This window comes from Giraffa tippelskirchi, chromosome 7 (assembly GCF_054371585.1).
Source record: "Giraffa tippelskirchi isolate mGirTip1 chromosome 7, T2T-mGirTip1v1.2.pri, whole genome shotgun sequence".
In the NCBI taxonomy this organism is placed as follows: domain Eukaryota; kingdom Metazoa; phylum Chordata; class Mammalia; order Artiodactyla; family Giraffidae; genus Giraffa; species Giraffa tippelskirchi.
The window spans coordinates 85375563-85403328 of record NC_137281.1 but is presented as its reverse complement, the minus strand read 5'-3'; the positions used below and the strand labels follow the sequence as shown (position 1 = coordinate 85403328).

General features: G+C 51.3%; 1 protein-coding gene across 1 annotated transcript; it reads left to right on the top strand.

Moving 5' to 3' along the window:
• Window positions 1–656: 656 nt before the first annotated feature.
• On the top strand, window positions 657–26156 carry GRAMD2A (GRAM domain containing 2A). The gene is given in 14 exon segments (XM_081506354.1): window positions 657–719; window positions 19423–19548; window positions 19658–19741; window positions 20562–20619; window positions 20986–21061; window positions 22133–22236; window positions 22820–22918; window positions 23047–23118; window positions 23635–23697; window positions 24668–24812; window positions 24853–24857; window positions 24953–25028; window positions 25031–25148; window positions 26048–26156. Coding segments are annotated over 12 exon segments (999 nt in total). The 5' UTR covers window positions 657–719; window positions 19423–19548; window positions 19658–19667.
• The last annotated feature ends 1610 nt before the right edge of the window (window positions 26157–27766 follow it).

Below are 27766 nucleotides of genomic sequence, written 5' to 3'. Positions count from 1 at the left end.
TGGCCCAGTGTCCAGACATAAGAATATCTGGGCCACTTTCTTATGATTTTTCCAGTTGAACATATATTCTCTAGGTAGTTCATGTTGCTCTCTTTCAAAGAATAATCTCTTTTTAATATGTGAACCTGTTGTTTCTTTTTCATGCCTTTGTGCAATGTCTAGAGCTTCCAAAACGATGTTGAATAACAGTGGGGAAAGCAACCCTTCTTAGGGGTTTTCCACTAGCTGAACAATCTGGGGCTCTCCCTGGAGGAGAAGGTCCCAGGATCCAGTAAGCTCTTTAAGAGTAGGTTATCGCCCAGGAATCGGAGCCCTTACACAAGCGCAGGTATGGCTTGGGGTAGCCTAGTTAGCAGAAGCCTGCGGCGGGGCAAGGAGCTGGATCCTGCCTGGGACACTCCAAATCCGGACCAACTACCGGGTTTGGGTGCTGGAGGGGGCGTGAGCTCCGTTTCCAGGGTGCTCTACTCCAACAGCCTCTGGTCTACGCAAGCTTCTGCTCTTCGCCTAGGGACCCACCGGCCCCCATCAAGGGGTGCGCAGGGCAGGCGGGGCGGGCTCTCTGGAGCGGGGCCCTACGTTGCTGGAATTCTGGGTGTGGCTGCGCTCTCGGCGCCGGGTGCCTGCGGGCTCTCCAGCCCTTCCCAGGGCAGACGCAGAAAATGGACTTGTGGTTCGCAGACTGCGGCAGAGACACTCCAGGGGCGGAAGAGCGTCAGGTGAGGATGGCTGGGGAAGGCTGGACGAGGCAGGGAGGCTTCGGGCATCGGCAGCATCCTCTCCCTCCACCCCTCCTCAGTCGGGGTGAGAGAGGTACAGTCCCTTCTCTTTCCCATCCCCCAGAATCTCCGTGGCCTTTCGCAGGATCCAAGGTTGGTGTGGCTCTGAGCTGGCCGGTGACCTAGGCTTCGGGCTGTGTTCGGCAGCATCCTCACTTGTGTTCAGAGGCCTGCCCTCACTGTCCGTCCCTGAGATGCAGTCACCAGCATGGGCGGGAGCGGGGAGGAGCAGACTTTTAGGTGTGGATTCAGACTCCCCACTACCGCATGGATCCTCTCCTGGTTGGTAGACTGCCTTTCAGTCTTCCTGCAGTTTGGCCTCCCAGCAAACTTCCTGCTTTCCCACTCCTCCTTTTTGAAGCACTCCTTTGGCTTCCACGACAACCTATACACCTGGTTTTCTTTCTGCCTCTTGGGTCACCTTCTCATCGTCTCCTTGGGGCATTCCTCTTCCTCCTCCATACAGACTTTTTCTTTTTTAAAAATACTTAATTTATTTGGCTGTGCTAGGTCTTAGTTGCCGCACTTGAGATCTTGATATTCATTCAACATGAGGGATGTTTAGTTGCAGCTTGGGAACTCTGCGTAGTGGCATGTGGGATCGAGTTCCCCATCCAGGGATGAAACCTAGTCCCCCTGCCCTGGGCATGTGGAGTCTTAGCCACTGGACCACCAGGGAACCCCTTCCACCCAGTCTTTAAGTGTTGTAGTTCTTGAGGTCCCAGACTACTCTCCTCTCCAACCCCCATCCTTCTCATGGAGAAATAATTCACACACCATAAAATTCATCCTTTCAACATGTGCCACTCAGTGACTTTTACTGTATTCACAAAGTTGTGTAACCATGATCACTGTGTAATTCCAGAACAGTTTAATCATCCCCCCAAATAAACCCTATGTGCCTTAGTCACTTCCCATTTCCCCTTCCCTCTAACCCCTGGCAACTACTGATCTACTTTCTGTCTCTGTGGATCTGCCAGTTCTGGACAGTCCCTGTACATGGAGTCATACAATATGTGGTCTTTTGCAACTGGCCTTTCACTTAGCATAAAGTTTTAAGGTCCATCATGTTGCAGTATATATCAGTACTTCATTCCTTTGTATGACTGAATTATGTTCCACTGTATGGATATACCACATTTCGCTTATCCATTCATCAGCTGGGTGTTTAGGTTTCCATTTTTTGGCTATAATAGTAATGGTAATAGTAATAATAATAGTAATGGTAATAATTATCATAATGCTATGAGCATTGCTTTTTTGAAAACTTTAAAATTGTAGGACAGTTGATTTGCAATGTTGTTAACTTCTGCTGTACAGCAAAGTGATTCAGTTATATACATATATACATTCTTTTAATACTCTTTTCCATTATGGCTTATTATAGGATATTGAATATAGTTCCTTGTGTTATACAGTAGGACTTTTTTGTTTATTTATCCTATATATAATAGCTTGCATCTGCTAATCCCGAACTCCCAAGCCATCCCTCTCCCACATGCCTTCCTTCTTAGCAATCACAATTCTATTTTTTCTGTGAGTCTGTTTTGTAGATAAGTTCATTTGTGTCTTATTTTAGATTCCACATATAAATGATATCATATGGTATTTGTCTTTCTGTTTCTGACTTCATTTAGTATGATAATCTCTAGGTCCATCCATGTTTCTGCAAATGGCATTATTTCATTCTTTTTTATGGCTGAGTAATATTTCATTGTGTATGTATACCACATCTTCTTTATCCATTCACCTGTTGATGGACATTTAGGTTGTTTTCATGCAGTGGCTATTACAAATAGTGCTGCTATGAACACAGGGTTGCATGTGTCTTTTTGAATTGTAGTTTTGTCTGGATATATGCCCAGGAGTGGGATTGCTGGATTATACGGGAATTCTGTTTTTAGTTTTGAGGAATCTCTGTACTGTTTTCCATAGTGGCTGCACCAATTTACATTCCTTCCAACAGGGTAGGAAGGTTCCCTTTGCTATGAGCATTCTTGTACAAGATTTTGTGTGCATATATATTTTCAGTTTTGGGGGGTATGTACCTAGAAGTAGAATTCCTGGGTCATATAGTAAATGTTTACCAATTTGAAGAATCACCAAACTGTTTTCCAAAACAATTGCACCATTTTACAATCCCAGAAGCTATGTATGAGGGTTCCAATTTCTCCTCATTGTCACCAACATCTGATACAAATAACAGCCTCTTGGGGATGTAAAGTGGTATCACATTGTGGTTTTGGTTTGTATTTCCTTGATGACTAATGATGTTGAACATCTTTTTGTGTACTTAATCGTCTTTTGATCTTTTTTGGAAAAATGTTTATGTAAACATTTGCCCATTTTTAGTTGGATTATTTGTCTTTTTATTGTTCAGTTTTAAGAGTTCTTTTTAAAAATTTTAATTGTGGATGAAAAAACATATAACATAAAATTTACCATCTTAACCATTTCTAAGTTCATTTGTACAATAGTGTTAAATATATGTATTCATATTGTTGTGCAACCAGTTTCCAGAACTTTTTCACCTTGCAAAACTGAAACTCCATATCCATTAAATAACTCTCCACCCACCCACCCCCAACCCCAGCCTCTGGCAACCACCATTCTGCTTTCTGTTTTTATGAATCTGATTGCTCTAGGTCCTTCATATAAGTGGAGTCATAAAGCATTTGTATTTTTGTGATTGGTCCTTTTTCACTTAGTATAATACCTACAAGGTTGTAAGAGTTTTTAATATATTCTAGATAGTAGTCCCTTATCAGATCTCTGATTTACAACTATTTTCTCTCATTCTATGAGTCTCCTTTTAACTTTTTCAGTGATATCATTAGCAGTACAAAAGTTTCTAATTTTGATGTAGTTCAACTTATCTATTCTGCTGTTTCTTGTACTTTGGGTGTCATATCTTAAGAGATTGAGAGGCAGGAGCAAAGAGAACATCTGTGCTGTGCTCACTTGTGTCCAGCTTTTTGTGAAGTTATAGACAGTTGCCTGCTGCCCATGGTTTTCCAGGCAAGAATACTAGAGTGGGTTGCCATTTCCTACTTCAGGGGATCTTTCTGACCCAGGGACTAAACCCACATCTCTTGCGTCTCCTGAACAGCAGGCGAGTATCTTACAAGACTATTGCCTAATCAGAGATTTACACCAATGATTTCTTCTAAGAGTTTTAGCACTGACATTTAAAAAAAATGTATTTATTTACTTGGCTGCATTGAGTCTTAGTTGTGGCATGCAGGATCTTTCTTTGTGGTGCACGGACTCTCCATTTGCGGCACATGGGCTCTGGAGCATGAGAGCTCAGTAGTCAGGATGTGCTAGCTTACTTGCTCCACAGCATGTGGGATCTTAATTCCCCAACCAAGGGTTGAACCTGAGTCTCTTGCATTGCAAGGCAGAGTCTTTTTTTTACTTTAATAATTTTATTTACTTATTTAGCTTTGGCTGTGCTGGGTCTTTGTTGCTGTGTGGGATTTTCTCTCACTGCAGTGGGCAGGCTTCTCATTGTGGTGGCTTCTCTTGTTGCAGAGCACAGGGTTTAGGGCACTCGGGCTTCAGTAGTTGCAACTCATGGGCTCAATTGTTGTGGCTCCCGGGCTCTACAGCACAGACTCAACAGGTGAGTTAGTTGCTCAGTAGTTTATAGGAGTTAAACTCAATGAGTTTATAGGAGGGAGGCAGAGTGGTCGGGCTTAGTTGCTCCATGGCATGTAGGATCTTCCTGGATCCTGCATTGGCATGTGGATTCTTTACCACTGAGCCACCAGGGAAGCCCCTGCAAGGTGGATTCTCAACCATTGGACCACTAGGAAAGTCCCAGCTCTGACATTTTTGAGTTAGTTTTTGTACATGCTGTGAGATAGGGATCCAACTTAATTCTCTGGCCTGTGGACATCCAGTTGTTCCTGCCATTTGTTGAAAAGTCTGCTCTCTCCCCCACTGTACTGGTCTTGGCACCCTTGTCCATAGCTTCTCTTCTTTAGGAGAGAAGAAGATTCCCTGAGGGATCTTCGTAGCTCCTGTATCCATTCATGGGCCAATAACTCAGGAATTTCTCCCTTCAGCCTGGAGCTTTCTTCTTAGCTCCTCACTCATATATAACTTGACATCTCTACTTAAATGCTTCTTACTTATATTTAAGACTGAACTCATGATTGTTTCCCCTGCTTTGTCTCAGCAAAACAGAGCAGTATCCTACTTGCTTAAGCCAGAAATCTAAAATCATATTTGACACACTTTCCCTTACACCCCACATCCAGTTGATCACCAAGTCCAGATTGGTTCTACTTGGAGATATATGTATCGTGAATCCATCCCTCAACTTCCATCACCACAACTGCCACCAAGTCTGAGACATCATCTCCCTGTTGGAATATAATCTCCTAACTGGCCTGTCTCTGTGGAAAATTCTAAAATTCTTTTATACAAAAGAGGAGACTGGGACTTCCTTGGTGGTGCAGTGGATAGGAATCTGCCTGCCAATGCAGAGTTCGATCCCTGGTCCAGGAAGATCTCACATGCTGCAGGGCAACTAAGCTCCTGCCCCACAACTACTGAGCCCATGCTCTAGAGCCTGTGAGCCACAACTACTGAAGCCCACGTGCCTAAAGCCTGTGCCACGCAACAAGAGAAGCCACCACAATGTGAAGTCTGTGCACTGCAAGGAAGGGTAGCCCCTGCTCTCTGCAACTAGAGAAAGCCCTTGCTAAGCAACAAAGACCCAGTGCAGCCAAAATTTTTTTAAAAAATGAATTAAAAAAAAAGAATCACAGCCACTCTCTGGGTATCAAAGAAAAAAAAGAGGAGAGTTGTAGGATGGACACCCCTCCTCCATCCTAGGCTCCTGCCAACTTCTCCTGGGATCAGGGTTCTTCTGACCACAGAGAGTCAGTGACCATGTATCCATCACCTCCAACTAAAATAACTACCAACGTAAGGTTGTCCCCATTTCATCAATACTCATCCTCTACTCCCCCTGTCCCACACCGTTTTGTATTTGAAACAAATCTATGTCTTAGGGTGATCTGTGATCATGTCCACATATGCCAGCTCAAACAGATGCTGCTCCATACTCTTTTAACATACCAAATTGATAGTGTCTTTACCCTTTTAAATCCCTTCATTGGTTCCCCCTAGCTTTTAAGAGAATGACAAAAATCCTACTGGGGCCCACTGGGCCCTGCATGATCTACCCTGCCTACCTCTCCAGCCCCGTTGCTCATTACTTCACTGCTTGCCTCTGCCCTCCAGACGCAAAGGTTCTGTTTATGTTTCTCCTGCGTGCTGCACACATCTGGCGTCAGGGCTTTTGCACATCATAAACCCTCTAAATAGTGGCCCCCAACCTTTTGGGCACCAGGGACCAGTTTCATGGAAGACAATTTTTCCACAGATGGGTGGGGGGGAATGGGTGGTTTCAAGGTGATTCAAGCACTTTATAGTTATTGTGCACTATTTCTATTATTATTACATCAGCTCTGCCTCAGATCATCATCAGACCCCAGAGGCAGGGAACCCTTGCTCTACCATGACCCCTCCCCAATACCCTCCAACCCTCTTCTCGCCCGCCAGCCCCTTGGTCTGACTAGCATCCATTGACTATCAGGGCAAATGCTGCTGCTATGTCTTCAGGGAAGTCTTCCCCTCTCTCTGCAGTTGATTCAGGGCTTCTTGATTGAGGTGCTCTCAGACACTGTGCTTTGCCTTCATAGTACACATTACACAGTTATAATTATGTATTGATCTCTATAAATATTTGTTTCACGTCTGCCTCTCCCACCAGGCATTTTGGGGATAGTAGTTTGCCTCATGCCTCTTCGTACACACAGAACTTACACAGAGCTAAGTGAATCCAGGCATTCAGCTGGAGTTTAGAGGAGGGAGGCAGAGTGGCCGGCAGCCTTTGAGGGCTATGCTGTTGCCAGCCTCTCCTGGGGTCGGGGTTCTTCTGACCACAGAGAGCCAGTGGCCAGCTGTGCTCACCCAGTCCTGGGCTCGGCTTTGTTATTCCCTCAGACAACATTTGCTTTCTCTCCTGGCTGGAGACTTTCTTGCCCCTTTGTTGAGGAGTAACTGAGGCCCAGAAGAAGAGAGTGGCTTCCCCAAGGCTGTGAGAGGTTCTTTCAGGCCTGCCTCCCTGTCTTCCTGTCCCCACGCCCAGGGTCTTTCGGGACCCTGAGACCTCTCAAGACCTCCAGTGCTCTGGGAAGAGCTGAGTGGGTTCCCAAAGCTAACGCGATTCTGAGATGGGTGTCCCAGAATGCACTGCATGGGATCCATGGATGGACAGAGTTGACTTGTCCCAGGAGCAGCCACCCCTCCTGGCAGCCTGGAGCATCTGAGGGTGTCTGTGGGCCCTCTGCTCAGCAGGCCTGGCGGAGGGTGGCCCCCAGGAGCACAGGAGTGCTCTGTTTCTTAATGAATGCAAGTCTGTGTTTAGACCTGAATGATCAGCTTCTAGTCTGGAAACAGCCAGGCCCCAAGTGGCCTGCCAAGAAAAAGTGGTCTGTGACCAGGTCCAGGGGTGCCAGCTCACCCTTATTCTGCTCCAGCAGTGGGCACAGCAGGACAGGGCCAGCGACAGGCAGGTCACTCTGCAGGACCAGCTCCCTGCCCCATCGTAGCCTGGGCTTTGTAGGAAATCCTGGATGTCTCCCAGAGCGAAGATCCCAGGTTTCGGCCGTTTGTCCAGCAGTCTCCCTGGTGACTGTTCTCAGTCTGCAGGTCTTTGCGCTCTGGCCAGGAAGGGGGCAGGTTGTTGGCCTCAGACCTCTGGTAGGGGGAGAAGAGAGGACGGGATCCTGAATATGGCTGGGTCTGAGCTCCGGGAGCACCTCTGAGCTCGAGAGGGTGGGAGGCTGACCGTGGGTGCCGCCCCAGGTGTGAAGAGGGCCTTCCCGCAGCCGCTGTCACCAGGAAAAAGATTCAGTCCCACAGGACACGTATGAAGCTTTGTGGGTACAGCGGGGGGCTGGTGGTGCCTCCATCTCTACTTCCCATGGGGTGCTCACCTCTAGTAATCCTTCAGGGGACAGGGTGAGATGAGCGGGGTGGGGCGGGGTGCAGGCGGGGGTGGGAGGCTCAGTGGGCAAGGCTGGGAGAACCCACCCCTTGACCAGGGCTGGGCCGTGACCTCTCTCAGATGCTCACAGGAACCATGACCATCTGCAGGGAGAGGGGATTCTCCCCTCTTTACAGAGGAGGAAGCAGACTCAGAGGAGGGGCCTGGGGGTCAGAGGGGAGGGAGCCAGAGGCAAACTTGAGTGGTTGCTCTCACTCCAGGTTCTTAGGTTTGCATCCCGAGCCCCCATTGATGCTGAAGAAACTACACAGAGGAGTTTCCTACAGGAAGCATTTGTCTATTCAGTCAACAGTTATTGAGCACTTACTGTATGCCTGGAGTTGTGCGAGGCCCTGGGGTAAGAGAGGAAGTGGGGAGACAAGCCACAGCAACAGGCAAGGCGGCAAGGGAGCTCTCTGAACAGACACAGGGAGTGGGCACAAGGAGGGAGTGGTCTGCGTTCCTGGGGGCACAGGCTGGCCAGGCTTCAGGGGGAAGAGGTGCTGAGGGATGGCAGTGAGGGGTTTTCCACCTGGGGCAGGAGCATCTTTGCTGAGTGGGGGCCCTGGCAGGGCTGGGAGGGGTGGCTCATTAGCACTGCTCCCAGGGGCAAGGGAGGAGTCAACCTGAGCATTTTGCCCCCGAATTCTGTCCCCATGAGGAGCAGGCCATCCTGGTGTGCTGAGAGAGCCCAGTCCTGGGTGGGAGGTCAGGGGGCAAGGAAAAGGTGTGGGGCCCCTTAACCAGGGCTGGTCCAGTCCACCAAACACTTGACTACTGAAAGAAGATGGGACCAGCCTAGCTCTCGGCCCTCCCAGCTCCCACTCAATGGGAGGACCCAGGGTTTCTGAGATCCCAGGAGGTAGGAGTTCTTGTTAGCACCAGAGCTCAAAGGGGTCCTTGTTCAGGCTGAATCCAGCCGCCCCAAGAGGGCAGGGCCAGCCCACATCTCCTGAGCAACTAGCTCTCCCAGTTTGTTTGGTTCTTGGAGTCAGGAAAATAAAATCTGGTGGAGTGGTCTGATCTAAGGAACCCTACTTCCCAGTGGGGCTCCTGCATGGTCATCTCAGCTCAAGAGTCACTCTCTGCCTCCCTGAGTCCCCCTCTACTGGCCCTATGGGGAGAGTGGGGGCCTGGCCCTGCAGCAGGAAAAACTCGAGGAAAGGACAGCATTTGGGGCCCCCAAGCCCCTCCAAGCAGTGTGTACACTTTTCAGCCAGACTGAAGTTTGAATTCCAGCTCCACTACTCTCCAGTTATGTGGTCAAGAGCAAGGAGCTTTACCTCTCTGGGTCTCAGTTTCCTCATCTGTGTAATGGGGATGATGCATCTCCCTTGTGTGACTAGAGTTGGACTGAATTAGGGGAAATCACGAGCCAGATTCCTTCACCTCCTTCTCCCTGAGGGCTCCCTCATTAACAGGGCCAGACTTGATCTGAACCTTCTTCAGAGTTCTCTTCCCTCTCCTGGCCCTGAAGGCTCATTGCGAGTATGGTACCCCCAGCTGTGGGTATCAGACCTCTATGGAGTCCTGTCCCTGTGCTGCCACTGAACCCAGCTGAGCTTCCCTCCTTCACCCGTGGGTGAAGTGTAAGTTGTACCACCTGCCCCCATTGTGTCTTTTGTGTCTTAAAGGGCATCGTATATCTGTCCTCGTGTGTGGTCTTTGGGCAAACCAGGTGTGGAGAATTTTGGTCTTGGCTGCAAGGGCCTGGGCCCTGGAAGCAGAATTGAAAGTTAAGGAGCAGGCGAGGGAAGGGGACTGTCTTTGCTGTCTCCCAGATGGAGGGCTTGGCCCATGGCCCACTTGCTTCTTTCTCTCTTTTAAAAAAATGTTTACTTGGCTGCACTAGGTCTTAGCATTGAACTCTGAGTTGTGGCATGTGGGATCTTAGTTCCCTGACCAGGGATCGAACCCAGGTCCCCTACATTGTAAGGGTGGGGTCTTAGCCACTGGACCACCAGGGAAGGCTCTACCTGCTTCTCTGTCTACTCTCGTCCTCATTCTAGACCCAGTTTCCAGGTGCACCCAGTGACTCTGGCCGACCACACCTGCAGCTCTCTCCTGCCGGCTCACTGCCTCTGGCTGCCCACCTCCACCTCCCATATCTCTCAGTTAGGATTCATCAGAAAGAGAACCTGACAGGCCAGCTCAGTTTTTCATTCTGAAGAGGCTACTTGTCGGCTTGCAGGTGGCTTTGCTCAGGTCTGGAGCACACCTGTGGCTCTATTGGCCATGGCCAGGGTCCTCTGTACAAACGGGGTAGCCTTGGGAAGCCGGGTCTCTGATCTTCCACGTCTCCCGTTATTTCAAAACAGCTGCAGGTTGTAAAGGGAAACTAAGCATATTCCTGGCCCAGGGGTTCTCAGAAAGCTCCTGGGAAGGAGGATTTGTGACTAGGCTTTGCGCCTGCCGCACCCTGAGTCCTTTGCCAGGGTTGCTGAGCAGGACAGATGGATTGGCACCCAGCATGTAGCCCCCAACTCAAAGCCCCATCCCTTACATTCAGTGTGGAGTTCAGTTATGGGATTCTCTCCCCCTGCCTTTAAAAAAATTTTTATTTACTTAGCTGCACTGGGTCTTAGTTGTGGAACATGGAATCTAGTTCCCTGACTAGGGATCAAACCCAGGCCCCCTGCATTGGGAGGGTGGAGTCTTAGCCACCGGACCACCAGGGAAGTCTCACCTTTTCTTGTGGGTGGAAAGGGTGAAGCTGTTGTTGTCTTGCATATGGACATAAGAAAATTATTAGAAAATAAGTGCAGTGCAGCTTCTGTGTAAGAAATAATAGAGTGATTTTTTGCAAAAGGAGATTGCCTTTCGTCTTCCGGTTTCAGTGTATTGATTGAACCTGACTTTGAGCTCAATTGATGAGCCTGACTGTCCACATGATTCTAGTTTCTCTTGGAGAGAGGTCTCGTTAACCAGTTTTTGGGCGGTATGTGGGGACAGTGGCCCTGAGAGAAAGCTAGGGAGGCTCTTGGGAAGGACACAGTGTAGTTCAGGCTGGCCCTGCCACATGGGGAAGGCAGGTCTTACTTCCTTGGCACAACTCAGTAAATGAACTCTGTGATCTTCACAGATGAAAGAAATCTCTATTAACAGTGTGATTCCCTGTCTTGCCAAGGATGTTCTTGGAACTCTGGAGGGCCGGGTGGAGGCACAGGAGGGTCAGGGCCCCAGGTCCAGAGCCCAGGTGGGAGGATTAGCCATGGAGACCAGGAAGTCTGTGTCTCTCTGAACCACAAAGAAAGGAAGGGTTTAACGTCACCTGAGAGCTTTTAAAAGTCTGAAGTTGAAACTCATGACCCGGCAATTCCAATCCTAAGTGTTTACCCATAGGGTGAATACTTGTGTCTGCCAGACAGGTGCTGGAATGTTTGTAGCAACGGTTTTGTAATAGGCAAAAACTGGAAACGTAACGGCAAAATGCCTTTCAACAGTAAAATTAATCAATCAATTGCAATATGTCCATATAAAGGAATTCTAAAGATTGGTGAAAATGCAGTTTGCAACCACATGCAGCACCGTGGATGAATCTCCAAGTGTGTTGCCGAGTAAAAGAAGAACATGTACCATATGATTCCATCCATAGAAAGTCCCTGAAGAGGCAGAGACAATCCGTGCTGCTGGAATCAGGCTGGTGGTTATCACTGACCCAAGGTGGGGGGTAGGTGCTGAAGAGGCAGAGACAATCCGTGCTGCTGGAATCAGGCTGGTGGTTATCACTGACCCAAGGTGGGGGGTAGGGGCAGTAGGACTGGAAGAAGCAGGAGGGGCTTTGGGGGGGTGGGTTTTCAGGTTTGGTCCATTGGCAAAATACATTGCATTGTACAGTTACTTTATGTGCACGCTTTAATATGTAAATGAAATGTCAGTAACAAGTTAAAAATGTGTAATTACCTAAATGCTATCCCCAGAGATTCTGATTTAATTGGTTTGAGAACAGGGCTCAGGCATCATTTTTGTTTGGTTTGGTTGGTTTTTTAAAAAGCTCTAGAGGTAATTCTAGTGTGTCCCCAGCAGAGTTAACAGAATGGTCTCTTTTCTCTGTGAAGTGGTGAGCTGTGTGTTGAGAGGTAGAGCTGGGGGAGTTTGGAGGTTCCCTAAGGTCCAGGCCACAGAGCCCCAGTGGCTGATGTTCCTTCCAGGATGTGTCTGTCCCTCAATGGCTCTATCCGTGGTCTGTGGCTTTGCATTCTCGGGCTGCTGCTGTGTTTTCTGTTTGGAAGAGGGCTCTCCTTGGACCAACCGGGGCCCAGCATCCTGGCTGCTTGCAGGAGAGGGTGGAGCTGTCCTTGGCCTTGAGAAGAGCTGACAGGACCCACAGGACGCTCTAGCATCTCAGATGTCCACTAGGAGACAACTTGGGAGAGTGTGTGGACAGCCTCCCAGGGGGAGGAGATGCCCAAGGGGACCCTCCTGTGACCACGAAGTCCTAGCTGGTTCACACTGTCAGGCCTGGCCAAGTTTTCCACTTCAGCATCAGCCACGGGCACTGCTGTTGCCTGAGGCTTGAGGAGCGTTGGGGGGAGGTTTTCCCAGTGGTTAGGGAAGGTTGTGGGTGGGGGGCTGGGTAAGCCAAGGGAGTGTTGCCAGTGAGCACTGCTGTGAGGGCAGGAGTGGCCCAGCCTGTGCTTTTCCCCACATACCCCATCCTGCGCCATCTTAGCCACTTTATCCTTTCTGTATGCTTCTGCCTCCCACCTGAGCTCCTCTTTGATTATTCACACAGCACGGATTGAGTGCCTGGTGGCGCTGGGCTGGGCTGTCTGCCTGCTCCACAGGCTGGGGCTCCTGGAAGGGCCCATCTGTGGGTGACCCCCATCAGCTCCTGTCCACCACCCCTCCCCTTACTGCTGGGCACCCATCATTCTCTGGGCCTCCTTCACTCTTTTTACAAAAAGTCATTTATTTATTTGGCTGCACTGGGTCTTAGTTGAGACATGCAGGATTTAGTTTCCTGACCAGGGATCAAATCTGGGCCCCCTGCATTGTGAGCTCAGAGTCTTAGCCACTGGATCACAGGGCAAGTCCCTCCTTTACATTTACTGTCTGGCTTCTTTTTCTCCCCTTCTCTGTCTTGAAGTGACAACATGTCTCTTTTTCGGTCTCTCCTTCATACTCATTCCTTCAGCAAACATTGGGTGCCTACTGTGTGCTCGGGGTACAGAGATGTAGAAGACACATGCCTGGTGGAGCTCAGATGTCTAAACAGACAAGCACTGGGGTGGTAAGTGCAGGAGCAGCAGCGTGAAAAAAGGGGCAAGGGACCACAGAGGAGGGATGCCCAGCTCTGCTGGGGGAAAGCTGGGAAGGCTTCACAGAGGAGGTGATATCTGAGCTGAACCTAGAAGGATGATTGGGGAATTCTCCAGGTAGATAAGCATGGCAAGGAATCTCAGGAAGAGCGAACATGCAGGGTGAAGGGGGTGCCACTGAGTTGCATGGGTGAGGCTGGAAAGGAAGCAGGAAGGCCAGCTGAGGAGGCAAGCAGGAACTCCAGGAGGAAAGTCAGGAGGCGGGGTGGGGGGTGGTTGGCAGGCTCAGATCTGGGCTGCAGATGGCTCTGTTGGCAGCATGGATGTGGGAGAGGTCCAGGTGTGCAGGGCAGGGCAGGGGGCAGGTGTCGTTAGGAAGCTGATGCCAGCATCCAGGAGAGAGATGATGGTGGCCTGGGCTTGCCTGGTGCAGCAGAAGTGGGGACAGCAGATGGCATCGTGGCTCTCAGGGCCCTGGGGGTTGACGGGGTGTGGGGTGAGTTGAATACTCTGGCTTGGGGAACTGTGGAGGATGGGGCCTTTCAAGGGGAAGCAGATTTGGGGACATGATACTGAATTCACTTTGATGGAAACATCTAGATGGCAGGCTCTGTCGCTCAGGAGGGATGTGTCACAGTTAGGGATTTAGATTGGAGAGTGTCTGCCTGGTACAGATATTTTGAGCCTGGAGGAGCACAGTGTGTGTGTGTGTGTATGTGTGTGTGGTGTCCCTTGAGCAGAGTGTGTGTGTGTGTGTGGTGTCCCTTGAGCAGAGTGTGTGTGTGTGTGTGTGTGTGTGGTGTCCCTTGAGACTTCGTCCCTGGGGCCTGTGGGAAGCATCGAGGCTCTGCATCTCCGGGTCCCCTTTGCACTGCCTCTCCCCTCCTCTCAACCTCCTCTCTCTGTCTCCCCTTTCCTGATGGGCCTGGCTCCTCTCCCGACATCTGAGTGCTAGCTGTCCATCCCCTCCCTCTCAGCAGCTCTCCCGGGCTGGGCAGGTTCATACCAGGCTCATGGGGTGATAAGCTCAGCAAGTATTTGTGGAAGGGATGGGCAGGTAGCCTGAGTTTTTCAGGCATGAGGCCCAAGGGCGGGGCAAGCACAGCTGTATCCCCCAGATCAGCATCTTGCCTTCCCATCAGGCTCAGCAGGGTGAGAGGGCCTCATTTGAGGAATTTTCAAGCCTCTGCAACTCCCCCTCTGCTTTTTTTTTTTTTTTTTGGCTTGTTTTGTTCTCAAACTTTTATTCTAGCTGTTTTCCTCAGATGCCTGGTAAATTTTTTTTTTTTTTTTTTTTTTTTAGCTGCGTAGCATGTGGGCTGTTAGTTCCTTGACCAGGGATCCAACCTACGTCCCCTGCATTGGAAGGCGATTCTTAACCACTGGACCACCAGGGAAGTCCCTATAACCCCCTTTAGTGTCCAAAATACTGAGCCTCCCCCACTCCACCCTCCTCATGACAGTAATGACGTATTTTGTAGCTTTGATTAAAAAAATAGATATGGATTTGAAGACCCCTGATATTAACTCCACAGTCTGCATGTGGAGGTGGGGTAAGGGTGCCAGGCAGGAGGTGTTGTTCACAGCCCAGAGAGCAAGACCAACTTGGTTGAGTAATTCTCTATGGGAACAGAGGCTGCCGGCAGGGTGGGGGGACCCAGGCTGGCTCCCCACTCTCCAGCTTCCTGCTCTTGCCATCTCCCTGCTCTGGATCAGAGCCCTGTTGCTCCTTGCATGGATCCTGCCTGATGGTTCTGTTGGTGAATTCTTGATGACCATTGCCCCAGACCTAGCTTTTCATTGGACTTTACTTCCATCTCTTTATTTCTACTCATCTAAACAAATACTGGAGAAGGCAATGGCACCCCACTCCAGTACTCTTGCCTGGAAAATCCCATGGACGGAGGAGCCTGGTAGGCTACAGTCCATGGGGTCGCTAAGAGTCGGACACGACTGAGCGACTTCACTTTCACTTTTCCCTTTCATGCACTGGAGAAAGAAATGGCAACCCACTCCAGTATTCTTGCCTGGAGAATCCTAGGGACGGCAGAGCCTGGTGAGCTGCCGTCTATGGGGTCGCACAGAGTCGGACACAACTGAAGCGACTTAGCATAGCATAGCATAAACAAATACTATGGGAAAGAAGACGAATTAGTAGAGAGTCTGATTTGAAGATGATTTTGAAACCAGTGCATTTTGGCCATATCCAGGGTCTCTGAATCAACAGCATTATCAGGATGACCAGGAGGAGCTGGTTTTAATTGATAGATATGAAGGATTGGCTTTTGACCACCATGATCATCACATGAAAAGAGGTTACTTTTAGTCTAAATATATTTGAGATGTTTTCCCTTGTTTTCTTTTTGTTCTTTTCTTTTTTAAAGAAAAATTTTGGCAGCACTATACTAAATGTTGGTCCACTGTAAGCATGTGGGCTTAATTCCCTGACCAGGGATGGAGTCCACGCGCCCTGCATCAGGAGCGTAGTCTTAACCTGTGAACCACCAGGGACGTCCCTCTTTCCATTCCTATTTTCTTCATGGAGATGCTATGGGAATCACAACAGCCTTCTTTTGTTATTCTCATGGCCCTTCTCTCCTCCAGCTTCTGTTCTTGATCTCGCTTACACTGTCTACACTTGTCACAAATGTGAGCTGCACATTGGTGTTGCCCTAGGCTCAGAGACTGCGGTGTTGGAGGAAGTGTCCTGGAGCCCCTGGAGATGGGCAGTTAGGGCTCACCCACAAGTGTCTGAGAGGAGCCTGAGGTTCGGGGCAGTGAGAGCCTGCAGCAGGGCTCACCACTAGGCTGGGGAAGGGCCCAGGGAAGGCACCCCTTCCTGAGGTCTTTGAATCTAAGGATCAGTTAGTTAGGTTTAGAATCCATGCAAAGGCTTGATTATCCATGCAGGATTAGGTGAGGAAGGCAAGCAGGATTGCAGTCCCACCCAGTTGGTGAGGCTCAGCTTCCTTTCTCTGGGAATCCGGCTGTAACTGTGACTCTGTGTGTCATCTGACCTCCTGCAGCCCTGACAACTTGAATCACACTTTCTAGTACCTGAGTGACAGGCTTCCTGCTTCTGAAACCATGGCCCAGCTCCTCCTCCTTTCTCTTGGGATCCTGTTTTATCCTTGGTTGTCTAGGCCGGAATGTGGAGCTCCTTAGAGTGGAGCTCACATCTTTCTTCTCTTCCCTGGAGGCCCAGAGGGTTCCTGGGCTGCAGGGTTCAAGCTCGTGAAGGCTTGTTCGACTTGTGCACGCTTGCCTCGGGGGCCTCTCCTATTGAAGCACTCAAAGCAAGAAAGGAAGAGAGATGAAAGAGAGGGCTGGGATCTGCCATACAAAAATTAAACACAAATATAGCAGCAATACCACAGACAGAGCTAAAAGGCAAATAGGGGAAGTATTTACAAAAATGATAAACTAAGGATGAATCTTCTCAACAAAGAAGGTAGACAAATCAATAAGAAAGACATGAAGATACTTATAGACACTTCACAGATGAAATCCCAGTGGTCAAAATGTATTTGGCAAAAAATGTTGAACCTATCAGTAAGCAGAAATAGAAATGAAAACAATATATTTTCGCTTATCAACTTTGCAAGGTGAGAAAAAAATAATAGCCAGTGTAGGGCCTGGATGTCGGAGAAGGCAATGGCAACCCACTTCAGTACTCTTGCCTGGAAAATCCCATGGACGGAGGAGCCTGGTAGGCTGCAGTCCATGGGGTCACTATGAGTTGGACACGACTGAGCGACTTCACTTTCACTTTTCACTTTCATGCATTGGAGAAGGAAATGGCAACCCACTCCAGTGTTCTTGCCTGGAGAATCCCAGGGACGGGGGAGCCTGGTGGGCTGCTGTCTACGGGGTCGCACAGAGTCGGACACGACTGAAGCGACTTAGCAGCAGCAACAGCCTTGAAAACTAGTACAGAAGTATTTAAAAGTTCATCACTAGGTGCAACACTACCATTGTTTTCTAGCTGACTGACCCTCCAGGTTATAGTATTTATTATCTCCTAGAAATGAAACAACCTGAAAGCGGGATTTTTCCCCCTGGGCACTACTGAGCGACTTCACTTTCACTTTTCACTTTCATGCATTGGAGAAGGCGATGGCAATCCACTCCAGTACTCTTGCCTGGAAAATCCCATGGACGGAGGAGCCTGGTAGGCTGCAGTCCATGGGGTCACTATGAGTCGGACACGACTGAGCGACCTCACTTTCACTTTTCACTTTCATGCATTGGAGAAGGAAATGGCAACCCACTCCAGTGTTCTTGCCTGGAGAATCCCAGGGACGGGGGAGCCTGGTGGGCTGCCGTCTGTGGGGTCGCACAGAGTCGGACACGACTGAGGTGACTTAGCAGCAGCAGCAGCAGGGCCTGGATGCAGGGCAGTGGGCACCCTCAGATAGTGCTGATGGCCATGCTCATCATCGGTATAGCGTCTGGAAAGCATTTGGGAACTGGGTCTAAAAGATCCTAAGAGATGCTCATTCTCCATCCACTAATTTTACTTCTGAGAATCTATCCAAGGAACGAATAGTGACATGGGGAATGTCTCATGAAACCATGTTAAGTAACAAAGCCAGGGCATACAAGTTATGTGATACATAATCCCACTTACACAAATTATATATTTATGAATAAATATTTTCTTTGTGTGATTTGGGGGAGAATTTTTTTTATTTTTGGCCTTGCTGTGTAGTGTGTAGGATCTTAGTTCCCCCTCCACAGTGAAAGTGCAGAGTCCTAACCACTGGACCACCGGGGAATTCCCGGGAATTTCTTTCTTTTTTGAGAACTGTTTTTATTTATGTATTTTTGGCTGTGTCAGGTCTTAGTTGTGGCATTTGGGATCTTTCATTGTGGCACGCAGGCATAGTTTCCCTTCTGCATGTGGGATCTTAGTTCCCTGACCAGGGATCCAACCTGTATCCCTTGCATTGGAAGGCAGATTCTTAACCACTGGACCACCAGGGAAGTCCCTTATGCATGATTTTTGATCATCATACTTTATATATTTTGTATTTCTTGTATTTTCTATAATCTTAAAAAGCTGAAGGTTTGCAGGGGAGTCTCTGTGAAATGTGTAGTGATGGACCCAAATAAATCCAGAAGTTAGCTTTAGGAGCACCCCACGGGCTGTAGCCCACCAGGATCCTCTGTCCATGGGATTTTCCAGACAAGAATACTGGAATGGGTTGCCGTTTCTCTTCCAGGGGGTCTTCGCAATCCAGGGATGAACCCATGTCTCCTGAGTCTCCTGCATTATGGGCAGATTCTTTACTGCCGAGCCACCTGGGAAGCCCTAGCTTTAGGAGTCAAGGGGTCAAATCACTAGTACAACCTGTCACTTTGCAAGATTAGGAAGTACATGATATGTGCACCAAAATTCTCCATAAGGTTGAGGACAGAGGTCACCAGCCCACATGGTTGGGCCCATTTGGTGGGTGAGATCACCTCGTTCCTTGCCGTGTGACACTGGTACAGCCTGCCCTTGGCAGGTCTCTCAGTTTCCTATCTCTACAATGGTAGGGTGGGAGGGCGTCAGGTTAATAACCTTGAAGGGTCTTGGCAGATCTCGTCTGAGGCGATAACTCTGTTCTTAAAGAGAACTTTGACATTATCTGGTTACACAGCTGAGAGGGATGGAGCGCTGGGATCTGCAGGTTCCAGTTCCTTACCTGCTGAGAGATCAGTGCACAAACCCCGTTAACTATTCACGACCACCACATTGCCCTGCCTTGGCCCTGCTTCTTGGCCACCCTCTCTTCCCATCACCCCTGGGCTCACTCAGCTAGTTTGCCTGCTCAGGCTTTATCGATTCCTAGTCTTTCTGCTCTGGAGGAGCAGGAAAGGGTGAACCCTAGGCTCTGGAGCTGTTTAGTGGAGGCATGAACTGAAAAGCCCTTGGGGAGCCCCACCTGCCTGGGGAGAGGTGTCTCCCCCTTGCCGGGCCCTCTCCATGGGACATTTTTGAGATGGTTTGGCTCTCAGGGCCGAGCTACCCTGACGGTGTGAAGGTGTCGAGGCCACTTCCTGGTGTGGGGCAGCCCCGCCCCCTCAGCCCACACTCACCTGTGGGCTGACGTTCACACACATCTGCGCTGCATCAGCTGCTCAGCCTTGATAAGGCCTCCTGTGCTCAGAGTCCTTTCCCAGAAGCTGGGACAGTTTATGGTAATACTGTCTGGGCGCTCTGAAACTTTTGCTTTCAGGCGTGAGGAAGTCTCAGGGGCCTGCCTCCCAGTTGCCTTCTTAAGAGTGGGGCTGGCAGCTCCGTGGGAGGCTGATTCTCCTTCCGACCCAGGCATAAACTGGACTTCAGGCTTCCAGGAAGGCTGGTGAGCGAGGCTCCTCTCTCAGCCGCCCCGAACCCCTGCCTGGGGTGCCGCCTCCAGACTGTGGCATCTCCAGCCTCCCCTGGAATAGCAAGGTGGGTGTTGGGCGGGGGGCAGAGGCAGCCGCCCTGGGCACGGTGGAGCTGGCCAGGAAGGGTGTCCCCAGAGACCCCCCCTTCCTAATGAGGGCCCATTTCTCCTTAGCAACCAACAGATGCATGGGAAGACAGCTTCTCTTAAGAAGAGCACCGAGAAGCTAGGCGGGGTCCAGAGAGCCCAAGACACCAGGTGAGGCCCGTTTCCCAGTCGGACATATGTCTGATTGGAAGTAGGCAGCCCTTGGGAGGTGACCTGTGAGAAAGGGGGCCTTAAGTCCGCGTCATGGGGTCTGTTTGGGCATAGGCTGCCCGGGGCCTCTTCCTCCCACTCCCAGGCCTAACTCAGGGCGCTGGGACCTAGCAGAGTCTAGGCTTCTCGGGTTACCATCCTCCTCTCTGCCCACCTGTCCTCAGGCCATCCTGGACAGGGCAAAAGTTTGCGTTTCAGCGAACCCCCCCACCCCATCTCTGCCAGCTTTGGTAGCCTCCGTCAGGTCAGGGGAGTCTGCCCAGCTCCCCATCGCAGAGCTGCAGGCCCTGGGAGGCGGCTGCGAGGAGGGCAGTCCTGCCGGGATCATGGCCCATGGCCAGGCCCCAGAGCCGTGAGTCTGACGCCTCCACCCCACCTGCTCCCCATACTGGCCCCATCCCTGGTCTCCTGCTCATTCATCCCGGGGCCTGCTCCTCAGCTCATCCCTTGGGCAGAGAAACGGAAGGGGGTTTTTGACCCCCTAAGCATCTCTGGGAAGTGAGGCTAGGTTGCCTATACCTTCCGGGGCTGGGGGGTGGCTGCGCACAGCTGACTCCTCCCTGTAGCAGGCGTGCCCCTGCCCAGGGCGAGCTCTGTGCTTGCTGTGCTTACCACTTTTTTGTAACCCCTGGAGACGAGCCCCGGGCTCCAGTCTCTGCCCCAAGCTGGTGGCTTTGAGGCCAGGGCAGCAGTGGCAACAAGGATGCATGGGGGAGGACTCGAGTTTCCTTGCCCCTGCAACGGCGTGTCTCCTTTGCAGTCTGTACTGGCCAGAAAGCTTGAAGGGTGAAGATGTAAAGAAGTGTAGCCGAGAAGGGGTAAGTGTGTGGAGGCCAACTTCTTAACTACCTGCTGAGGGAGGGGCTCCTGGGCTGCCTTACTTTGGTGACTGTTGGCTCTGTGGCCACAGGCCTGTCACCAGGAAACCTGGTAGATGTTCCCTCCTGGGTGGGTGTTGTGTCCCCTTCCCGTCATGGGCTGCCTGTTAGGACCCCATGTCACCAGGAAACAAGCTGTGCTCAGAACTCAGCCCTCCTCACCCACTGGCTGCTCACCTGCTGCTTCATGGCTAAGACCCTGTAGGTCCCCCACGCCCTGTGGCCTTATTTCTTGGTGGCTGGAGCAGGGCCCTCTGGTGGTATGATCTCCCGGGACTTCTCAGACCCAGCTCCCGTGTTTTGCAGATGCTACTGAGTAAATACAACCAGCAGTACCACAAGCTGTTTAAGGACATTCCCTTGGAGGAGGTGGTTCTCAAAGGTGAGCTTCCTCCCTGGGATGGCGGGACAGGCTATCCTGCAGTGCCCGAGGCCCAGGACCTCTCCCCACCTGAAACCTCCAGGCACAGTTCAGCCATGGGAACTGGCTGCCCTTTGAAGTGGTTGGTCTTTTTTTCCTTCAGAAGTGTGAGAAGTTTGGGCCGATTTGAGACATGAAGTTGAATTGTGAAAATTTTCTTGAATGTCAGGGCTTCCAAATCTCGTTTCTGTTCTGCTCTTATCAGTGATTATTCTTTCCTGCTCAGACCTCTCAGGGAGTGTGTAGGAGCATTTGCACAATCAAGGCCCTCTCTCCAGGGAAGAGCAGGGCAAGAGGTTCTGCCTATGGGGGTGAACATCCAGGTTAGGGGGACAGTGCAGAAACCTGGCAGATCTTTTAGGGCATGGGTGGAGGAAGAGGAGGCATCTACTGATCTGGAGGGGCGGGTAGAGTAGTTCAGTTCAGTCGCTCAGTCGTGTCTGACTCTGCAACCCCACGAACTGCAGCACGCCGGGCCTCCCTGTCCATCACCAACTCCCAGAGTCCACTCAAACCCATGTCCATTGAGTCGGTGATGCCATCCAACCATCTCATCCTCTGTCGTCCCCTTCTCCTCCTGCCCTCAATCTTTCCCAGCATCAGGGTCTTTTCAAATGAGTCAGCTCTTCATATCAGGTGGCCAAAGTATTGGAGTTTCAGCATCAACATCAGCCCTAATGAACACCCAGGGCTGATCTCCTTTAGGATGGACTGGTTGGACCTCCTTGCAGTCCAAGGGACTCTCAAGAGTCTTCTCCAACACCACAGTTCAAAAGCATCAATTCTTCCGCTTTCAGCTTTCTTTATAGTCCAACTCTCACATCCATACATGACTACTAGAGGTGGTCAGGATTCTCAGGAAAGGATGCAAGGGTGCTGAGGGAATGGGTGGTTGGGGCCTGGGACCGGGGACGGGACTGAGGAGGACAGTCCCTGAGGCTGGACTCTGGACTCCTCTGAGTGGGGGGACCCAGGCCCTGGGGCTCCCGGCCAGGCCTTGCTCACGGCAGTCTCATTTGTGTGACTTCCCAGTGTGCTCCTGTGCCCTCCAGAGGGACCTGCTTCTCCAGGGCCGGCTCTACATCTCCCCCAACTGGCTCTGCTTCCATGCCAGCCTCTTCGGCAAGGATATCAAGGTAGTAATAAGTGGTAAGGTCTCAGCCCAGGGAAGAGAAGCCCCTGCCCTGTGGCTGACCTGTCCCTCTGCACTCTGGCACTTGGTGAGGCCTCTCACTGCAAGGCATTCTCCCTGGTGTCCAGGGCAGTAGCCCCTCCCCTTCCAAACAGGGCCCCGATTGAGACTCCACATCTGGCCTGAACAGCCTGAAGAGTTCGCTGCCGAGTTACTCTGCCTATGGGGTACCTCCTAAATGCCTTCAGAAACCGAGTGGGATGTCACACTTTCGGGGCCATAAAGTGGCCAGGTGGTGGCTCAGGGAACTCTTACTAGAGTATGGGGTTCACCAGGGCAACCATCCTGGCCTCCTAGATGATGGAGTAGGAGCCTAGAGTGGAGTGTGCTGCCTGGGGGTGGGACATAATTGGAAGGGAGCCTACATCAGGAGGTGGGAAATTCAGATACTCTCCCCCGTGGGCCGGACTTGTCCATGGAGTTCATGCTTGGCTCACTGCCAGGTGTGGCCAGGGCCCTAAGCAGGAAGCAGAGGGACTGTGTCCTTGGGGGTGAGTCCTGAGAGAAGCCTGCCTCCCCCTCAACAGGTGGTCATTCCCGTAGTGTCTGTGCAAATGATCAAAAAACACAAGATGGCACGGCTCCTTCCCAATGGCCTGGCCATCACCACCAACACCAGCCAGAAGGTCAGTAAGTTTCTGGGCCAGCGCTCCCTTGTCTATCTCCCCATTCCAGCCCCAGGAGTCCATGGCTTGACCCTGGCACTCTCCCAAGTCTTTACGTACCTTGTCCCTTTCTGTTTTCTATATTCCAGTATGTCTTTGTGTCCCTGCTCTCCCGGGACAGTGTATACGACATGCTGAGAAGGGTCTGCACCCACCTACAGGTATGGAGCCTGGGGCAGGGCTGGGGCCTGGGAGATTGCTCAGGCCTGGACTGAGGTCTTGGACATGGGTGTTGGAGGAAGTCGGCCCATCTCTTGGGCACAGGGAACCGGGGCAGAGAGGGGAGTAACAGGCTCAGTGAATCAGAGGGAGTCCTTGGACCGGGTGTCTGTGCTAGTGAGCTTGTGTCTCTGAGGCCATTGGGCCCCTGCGTGTCCCATGTGCAGCCCTTACTTGTGCTTCCTTGGTGCAGACAGACAGGAGCATGTGGCCACTTCAGCTCTCTCTGGCCTGTGCTGAGGAAGGGGGAGGGCAGCAGTGGGGGGGAGTACATCCCTTTGGATTTGCCCTCTGCTTCAGCATTAACTAGGGATCCTCCCCACAAACACTTTAGACTCCATCTGACCCAAAGGGCTCATTTGGAGGTAGAGCTCTCTTGGAGAGTGTTAGTACCTCCCCATGTCTGACTTTGGCTGTTCCATGATGGACAGGTAACCTCTGTTCCATTCTGTCCCCAGCCTTCAAGCAAGAAGAGTCTGTGTGTAAGAGAATTTCCAGAGGAACCTGAGTGCGAGTCTCTGGTGAGCACTAAGGCTGGGAGCAGAAGATGCTGGCCTGAGATTGCCCGTGGCTTTGAGATTTCAGGGCCTCCCGGTGGGGGGCCCACAGTGCAGAACTGAGGCACCAGGCTCAAGAGCCAGTGGCATGCTGTGTCAGGGTGTCCCCAAGACTCGTCATGCTCCACGCCATGCAGAGTCCTGGGCAAATTATGTTGACATTCTGAGCAGAACACATGCCCAGCCCCCAGAAGATGGCCCAGGTTGGACCCCCACACCTTCATAGGTACAGGGCCAGCAACCCATCCTCTTCCCTTTAGTGGAGTCAGGAGGGCCTTCAAGGGGCTGGAGATGTCTCTGAGATAGAGCTCTGAAGGCTATCATTCTAGAACACAGGCAGGCTCATTGTAGATTTGCAGAGATCCCAGCCCTTTCTTTTGCTCCTGGGATCCTGGGTAAGTAAAGTTTCTAGGGTGGGGGTGGGGGTGAGGGGGTAGCAATGACTCCAGGGTGTTTTGAAGTTTCTGTCTGTAACTATTAAGTGTTTAGCCAAGCGTGTGATATGCACAATGCCATGCAGGGGATGGAAGGCAATGTTCCCATTTTTATTGATGAGGACCTTAAATGCCCCTGCCAAGGGCAGTGATGTACTCAGAGCCCAGATTAGCAGGAAGCACGACTTATTCCACCTAAGATAGAGAGTGCGAGCTCTCCTGGACTCAGCTGATCTGAGCACATACCTGGGTTGCCTCATGTCCTGGTTCTACACTAGCAGTCTTCAAAGACACCATCCCCTGGAAGAGTAGCTGCAAGGGAGCAGATGAGAAATGTGATTGCTGTGTTGTGGTTTCTCTGCTTCTGGTTATCTGTTTTTGTGCTCGCTAGGCATCCATACTGAATATCTGGAAAGGCTTTGATAAACCTAGCGTGGATCCTTAGGGAAAGTGAGATCTCAAGGGCCAAGGTGAGACATTGTCTCCTGCCTTCTCTGCAGGAAGCCCTCATCCCTGAGATGAAGTGGAGGAAAGTCTGCCCCGCCTCCAGGTCCCTGTCCCTCCCAGACAGCATCCCTTGTATCCCTCGGGCATCCATGGAATCCACGGATGGCTTCTTCCCCTCCAGGAAGCCTCTGGGGTCTGGTGAGTTCAGCATGCTGGTCCATGGCAACTGCTTGCAAAGACAAGGTTTTCCATCCTCCCACTTCTGTGAAAAGAGGTCATCATAGCCAGGAGGGCTTCTGAGGGCAGTTTCTTTCTTTCTGCAAATCTGTAAGGGAAAGCTGAGAGCTCAAGTGGCTTCAGAGAACAGGGGTTGGGGAGTGGGCTGGGGGCTTGCCTTCTGCCCCAGGAAGATGCCGAATGCTGTCCTATTGCAGAGATCTCCGACTGTGAGGAGGAGAAGCTGGAGGAGGGGCCCACGAGCAATGGGGAGCTCAGGCTATGGGATTACCGGCTCCTGAAGGTCTTCTTTGTGCTGTAGGTGACTGGAGAGTGCGGGGGTGGGGTAGGGTGGAGGGGGGACACACCTGACCCGACCTGCCTGGGTGTCTGGGTGTTTAAAGCTGGGGCTTTGGTGTGTGGGAAGTCAGTGTCCAGAGTGAGGGAGAAGGTTCTGAGTCAGCTGCAAGCTCCTGGGTGGCAGGGGTGGCCATGCAGCAGCGCCTTCTGGAGCAAGATAAAGTATCTCTGGTTTTTATTCCTTCAACCCTGTAATTTAGGGTTAAGGCTTTGGGGAAGGGCAAAATATGAAACTGTTGAAGAAAGAAAAAGTTGCAGAGGACTGGGGAGGGGAGAGGGTCTGGCAAAGTCTGACAGGCCCATCAGACAGGCCAGGGGAGGGCCATGGCCTTCCCACCGCCCACCCTGGGGTGTTTTCTGGGACCCCAGGCTTGTCTGTCATTCGGCATAAGAGCCAGTAGAGCAGTGAGCTTGGTGGGATGTTTTATGAACAGCCAGCCAGCCTCTGGATTCCCTTGCCTTACCTTGGCACCTTCCTCTGGGTCTGCTGGCTGGGTTTTGACTGTCAACCTCAGCACTTGCCTGGGGGAAGGGCTACCACCTGAGGGGGTAATCTTAGTGGCCTCACAAAGGGGGTGTGGGACCAAGGTGGCTGGTTAGAGGGAAGGTGGGCTCTGCTGAAGGACCCAGAACTCCTGCTGGGCTTCAGGGACACTTTCATGGGGATGAGTCTCAGGACCCCCTTGTGGCCTCTGGGAACAAAGGGGCCCAGGTCTGAACAAAGCTGTAGGCAAAGGGTTCTTTAATTCCTCCAGTTGCAGGAACTAGCTTAGTCCCACTCCTATGTTTGGTGATCCTGTAAAAATGCCCCTTTTCTAGAAGAGAGGCTCACCTCCTCCCTACCCCTCTTTTTCCAGGATCTGCTTCTTGGTCATGTCTTCATCCTACCTGGCGTTCCGCATCTCCCAGCTAGAACAGCAGTTATGTTCCCTGAATTGGGGCGGCTCGGTCCCTGGGCACAGGTGATGCCCCTTCTCTTTCTCATGCTTCTGGGATTGAGGGTGAAGGACAGGAGCCAACACCCATGGCCAGGCTCCTTGCTAGTCTGGCTGGTCTTGGCCTTGCCTTTGAGCTGGTTTGTTGGCCCTCAGCAAGGTTGGGCAGGGTATGCAGGGTACACAGACCCCACCTTGACCCACCCTCATAGGCGGACCCACTGACTTGTCTGTCTGCCTTCTAGGCCCTTTGCCTGACCTGTGTGCCATCTCATCTGTGTGCAGGTAACAGCCACTTGGCCTTTGACCCCAATCCTCCAAGAGGAATGCTCTGGGTGCTAAGGTGCCACCACCGATGCCCTTGGTTTGTGCTGCCGCTGTGCTGAGACCAAGTCAGAAAGAAAATACTGCAGAATCCTCCTCCTCCCTGCAGCTCTTCTCCCTTCTCAAATGAGTGGTCTAAAGTATCTGTTTACAAAACTCCTACAATTTGGGGACTCAGATGGAAAGCCAAGTTTCTGGAAATAGACAAGGAGTTCTGTACACTAAGCTTTAGCAGCCACTTATGAGAAAAAAATTTTTTTAATTTGCTCCTTGGAAACAGTTCCGACACACAGAGCACTTGGGGCCACTGCAAGGGACAAAGGCCATGCTTCGATACCAACCACATGGCTCACTCCAGTGGCAGGACAGCGTCCAGAGCCCAAATTGGCAGCATGGGCTCCACTCTCTCCCAGCATACTGTGCTCTCACTTGGACTCCCAAGAGTTCCTGTTCTGGGGCCCAAAGGGTTTCTCTGCAGGTGGCCAGGGGCCCATGCAGGGCAAACTGGAGGGAGTGAGGTGAGCTCTGAATGAGGAAAGGAGGGTCTGTGGCCAGGATTCTAGCCAGGGGCGTGTTCATGCTCTGTGCAGAGGCTCTGTTCTGACCCCTCCTGGGGAGGCTGGCTCAATCTGGGAGCACACGACTTGCAGCAGGGGATAATGGCAGTGGCTGTGAAGAACAGAGGTCCAGCATTCTGCATCCTCAGCTGCTGTTTCCTGGTGAGACAGGTGGAGCAGAGCTTTTTGATCTCTGTGGTCACAGACCAGGTACTCGATCTTCCCCTGGTGTGCTCAAACATTTCCAAGGTGCCCCATGTGGGAAGTGGGGGATGGGAAGGGTAGTGGCTTTGATTTGAGGTCTTGCTTTCTACTCCCTGCTTCACTGCCTGGATTTTGGGCGTGGCCAACGGCAGCCTGACGGGCTTGATGGTGTTGGGCCAACACAGGGCAGAGCTCACTATGTCAGCTGCAGGCCATGCAGAAGGGTCCTCCACGCCTTGGGCTCTGTTCTCCATGAGTAAGATGGAGGTGTCCAAGGTGGGCCTGTGACTGCAGGGACCAGGCCAAGGGGGTCTGTTTGATACCTTTGGGAGCAAGAGAGGTAGAAGAAGAATGGATACAGTGGCTTTGCCTTAGAGACGACTCCTCCTCTGACAAGGTCTCCTCAAAGCTACAAAACTTCTGTGCCTTAAAACTCTCCTGGGACTCCGATCTGCTAAGATAGTGTCTTTGGAGATGCTGGAAAGGCCTTGGTGAGGAGGCCAGACATATCAGGGAAGGTCACTGGTGATGGGTGGGTGGGGTCAGAAATAGCCAC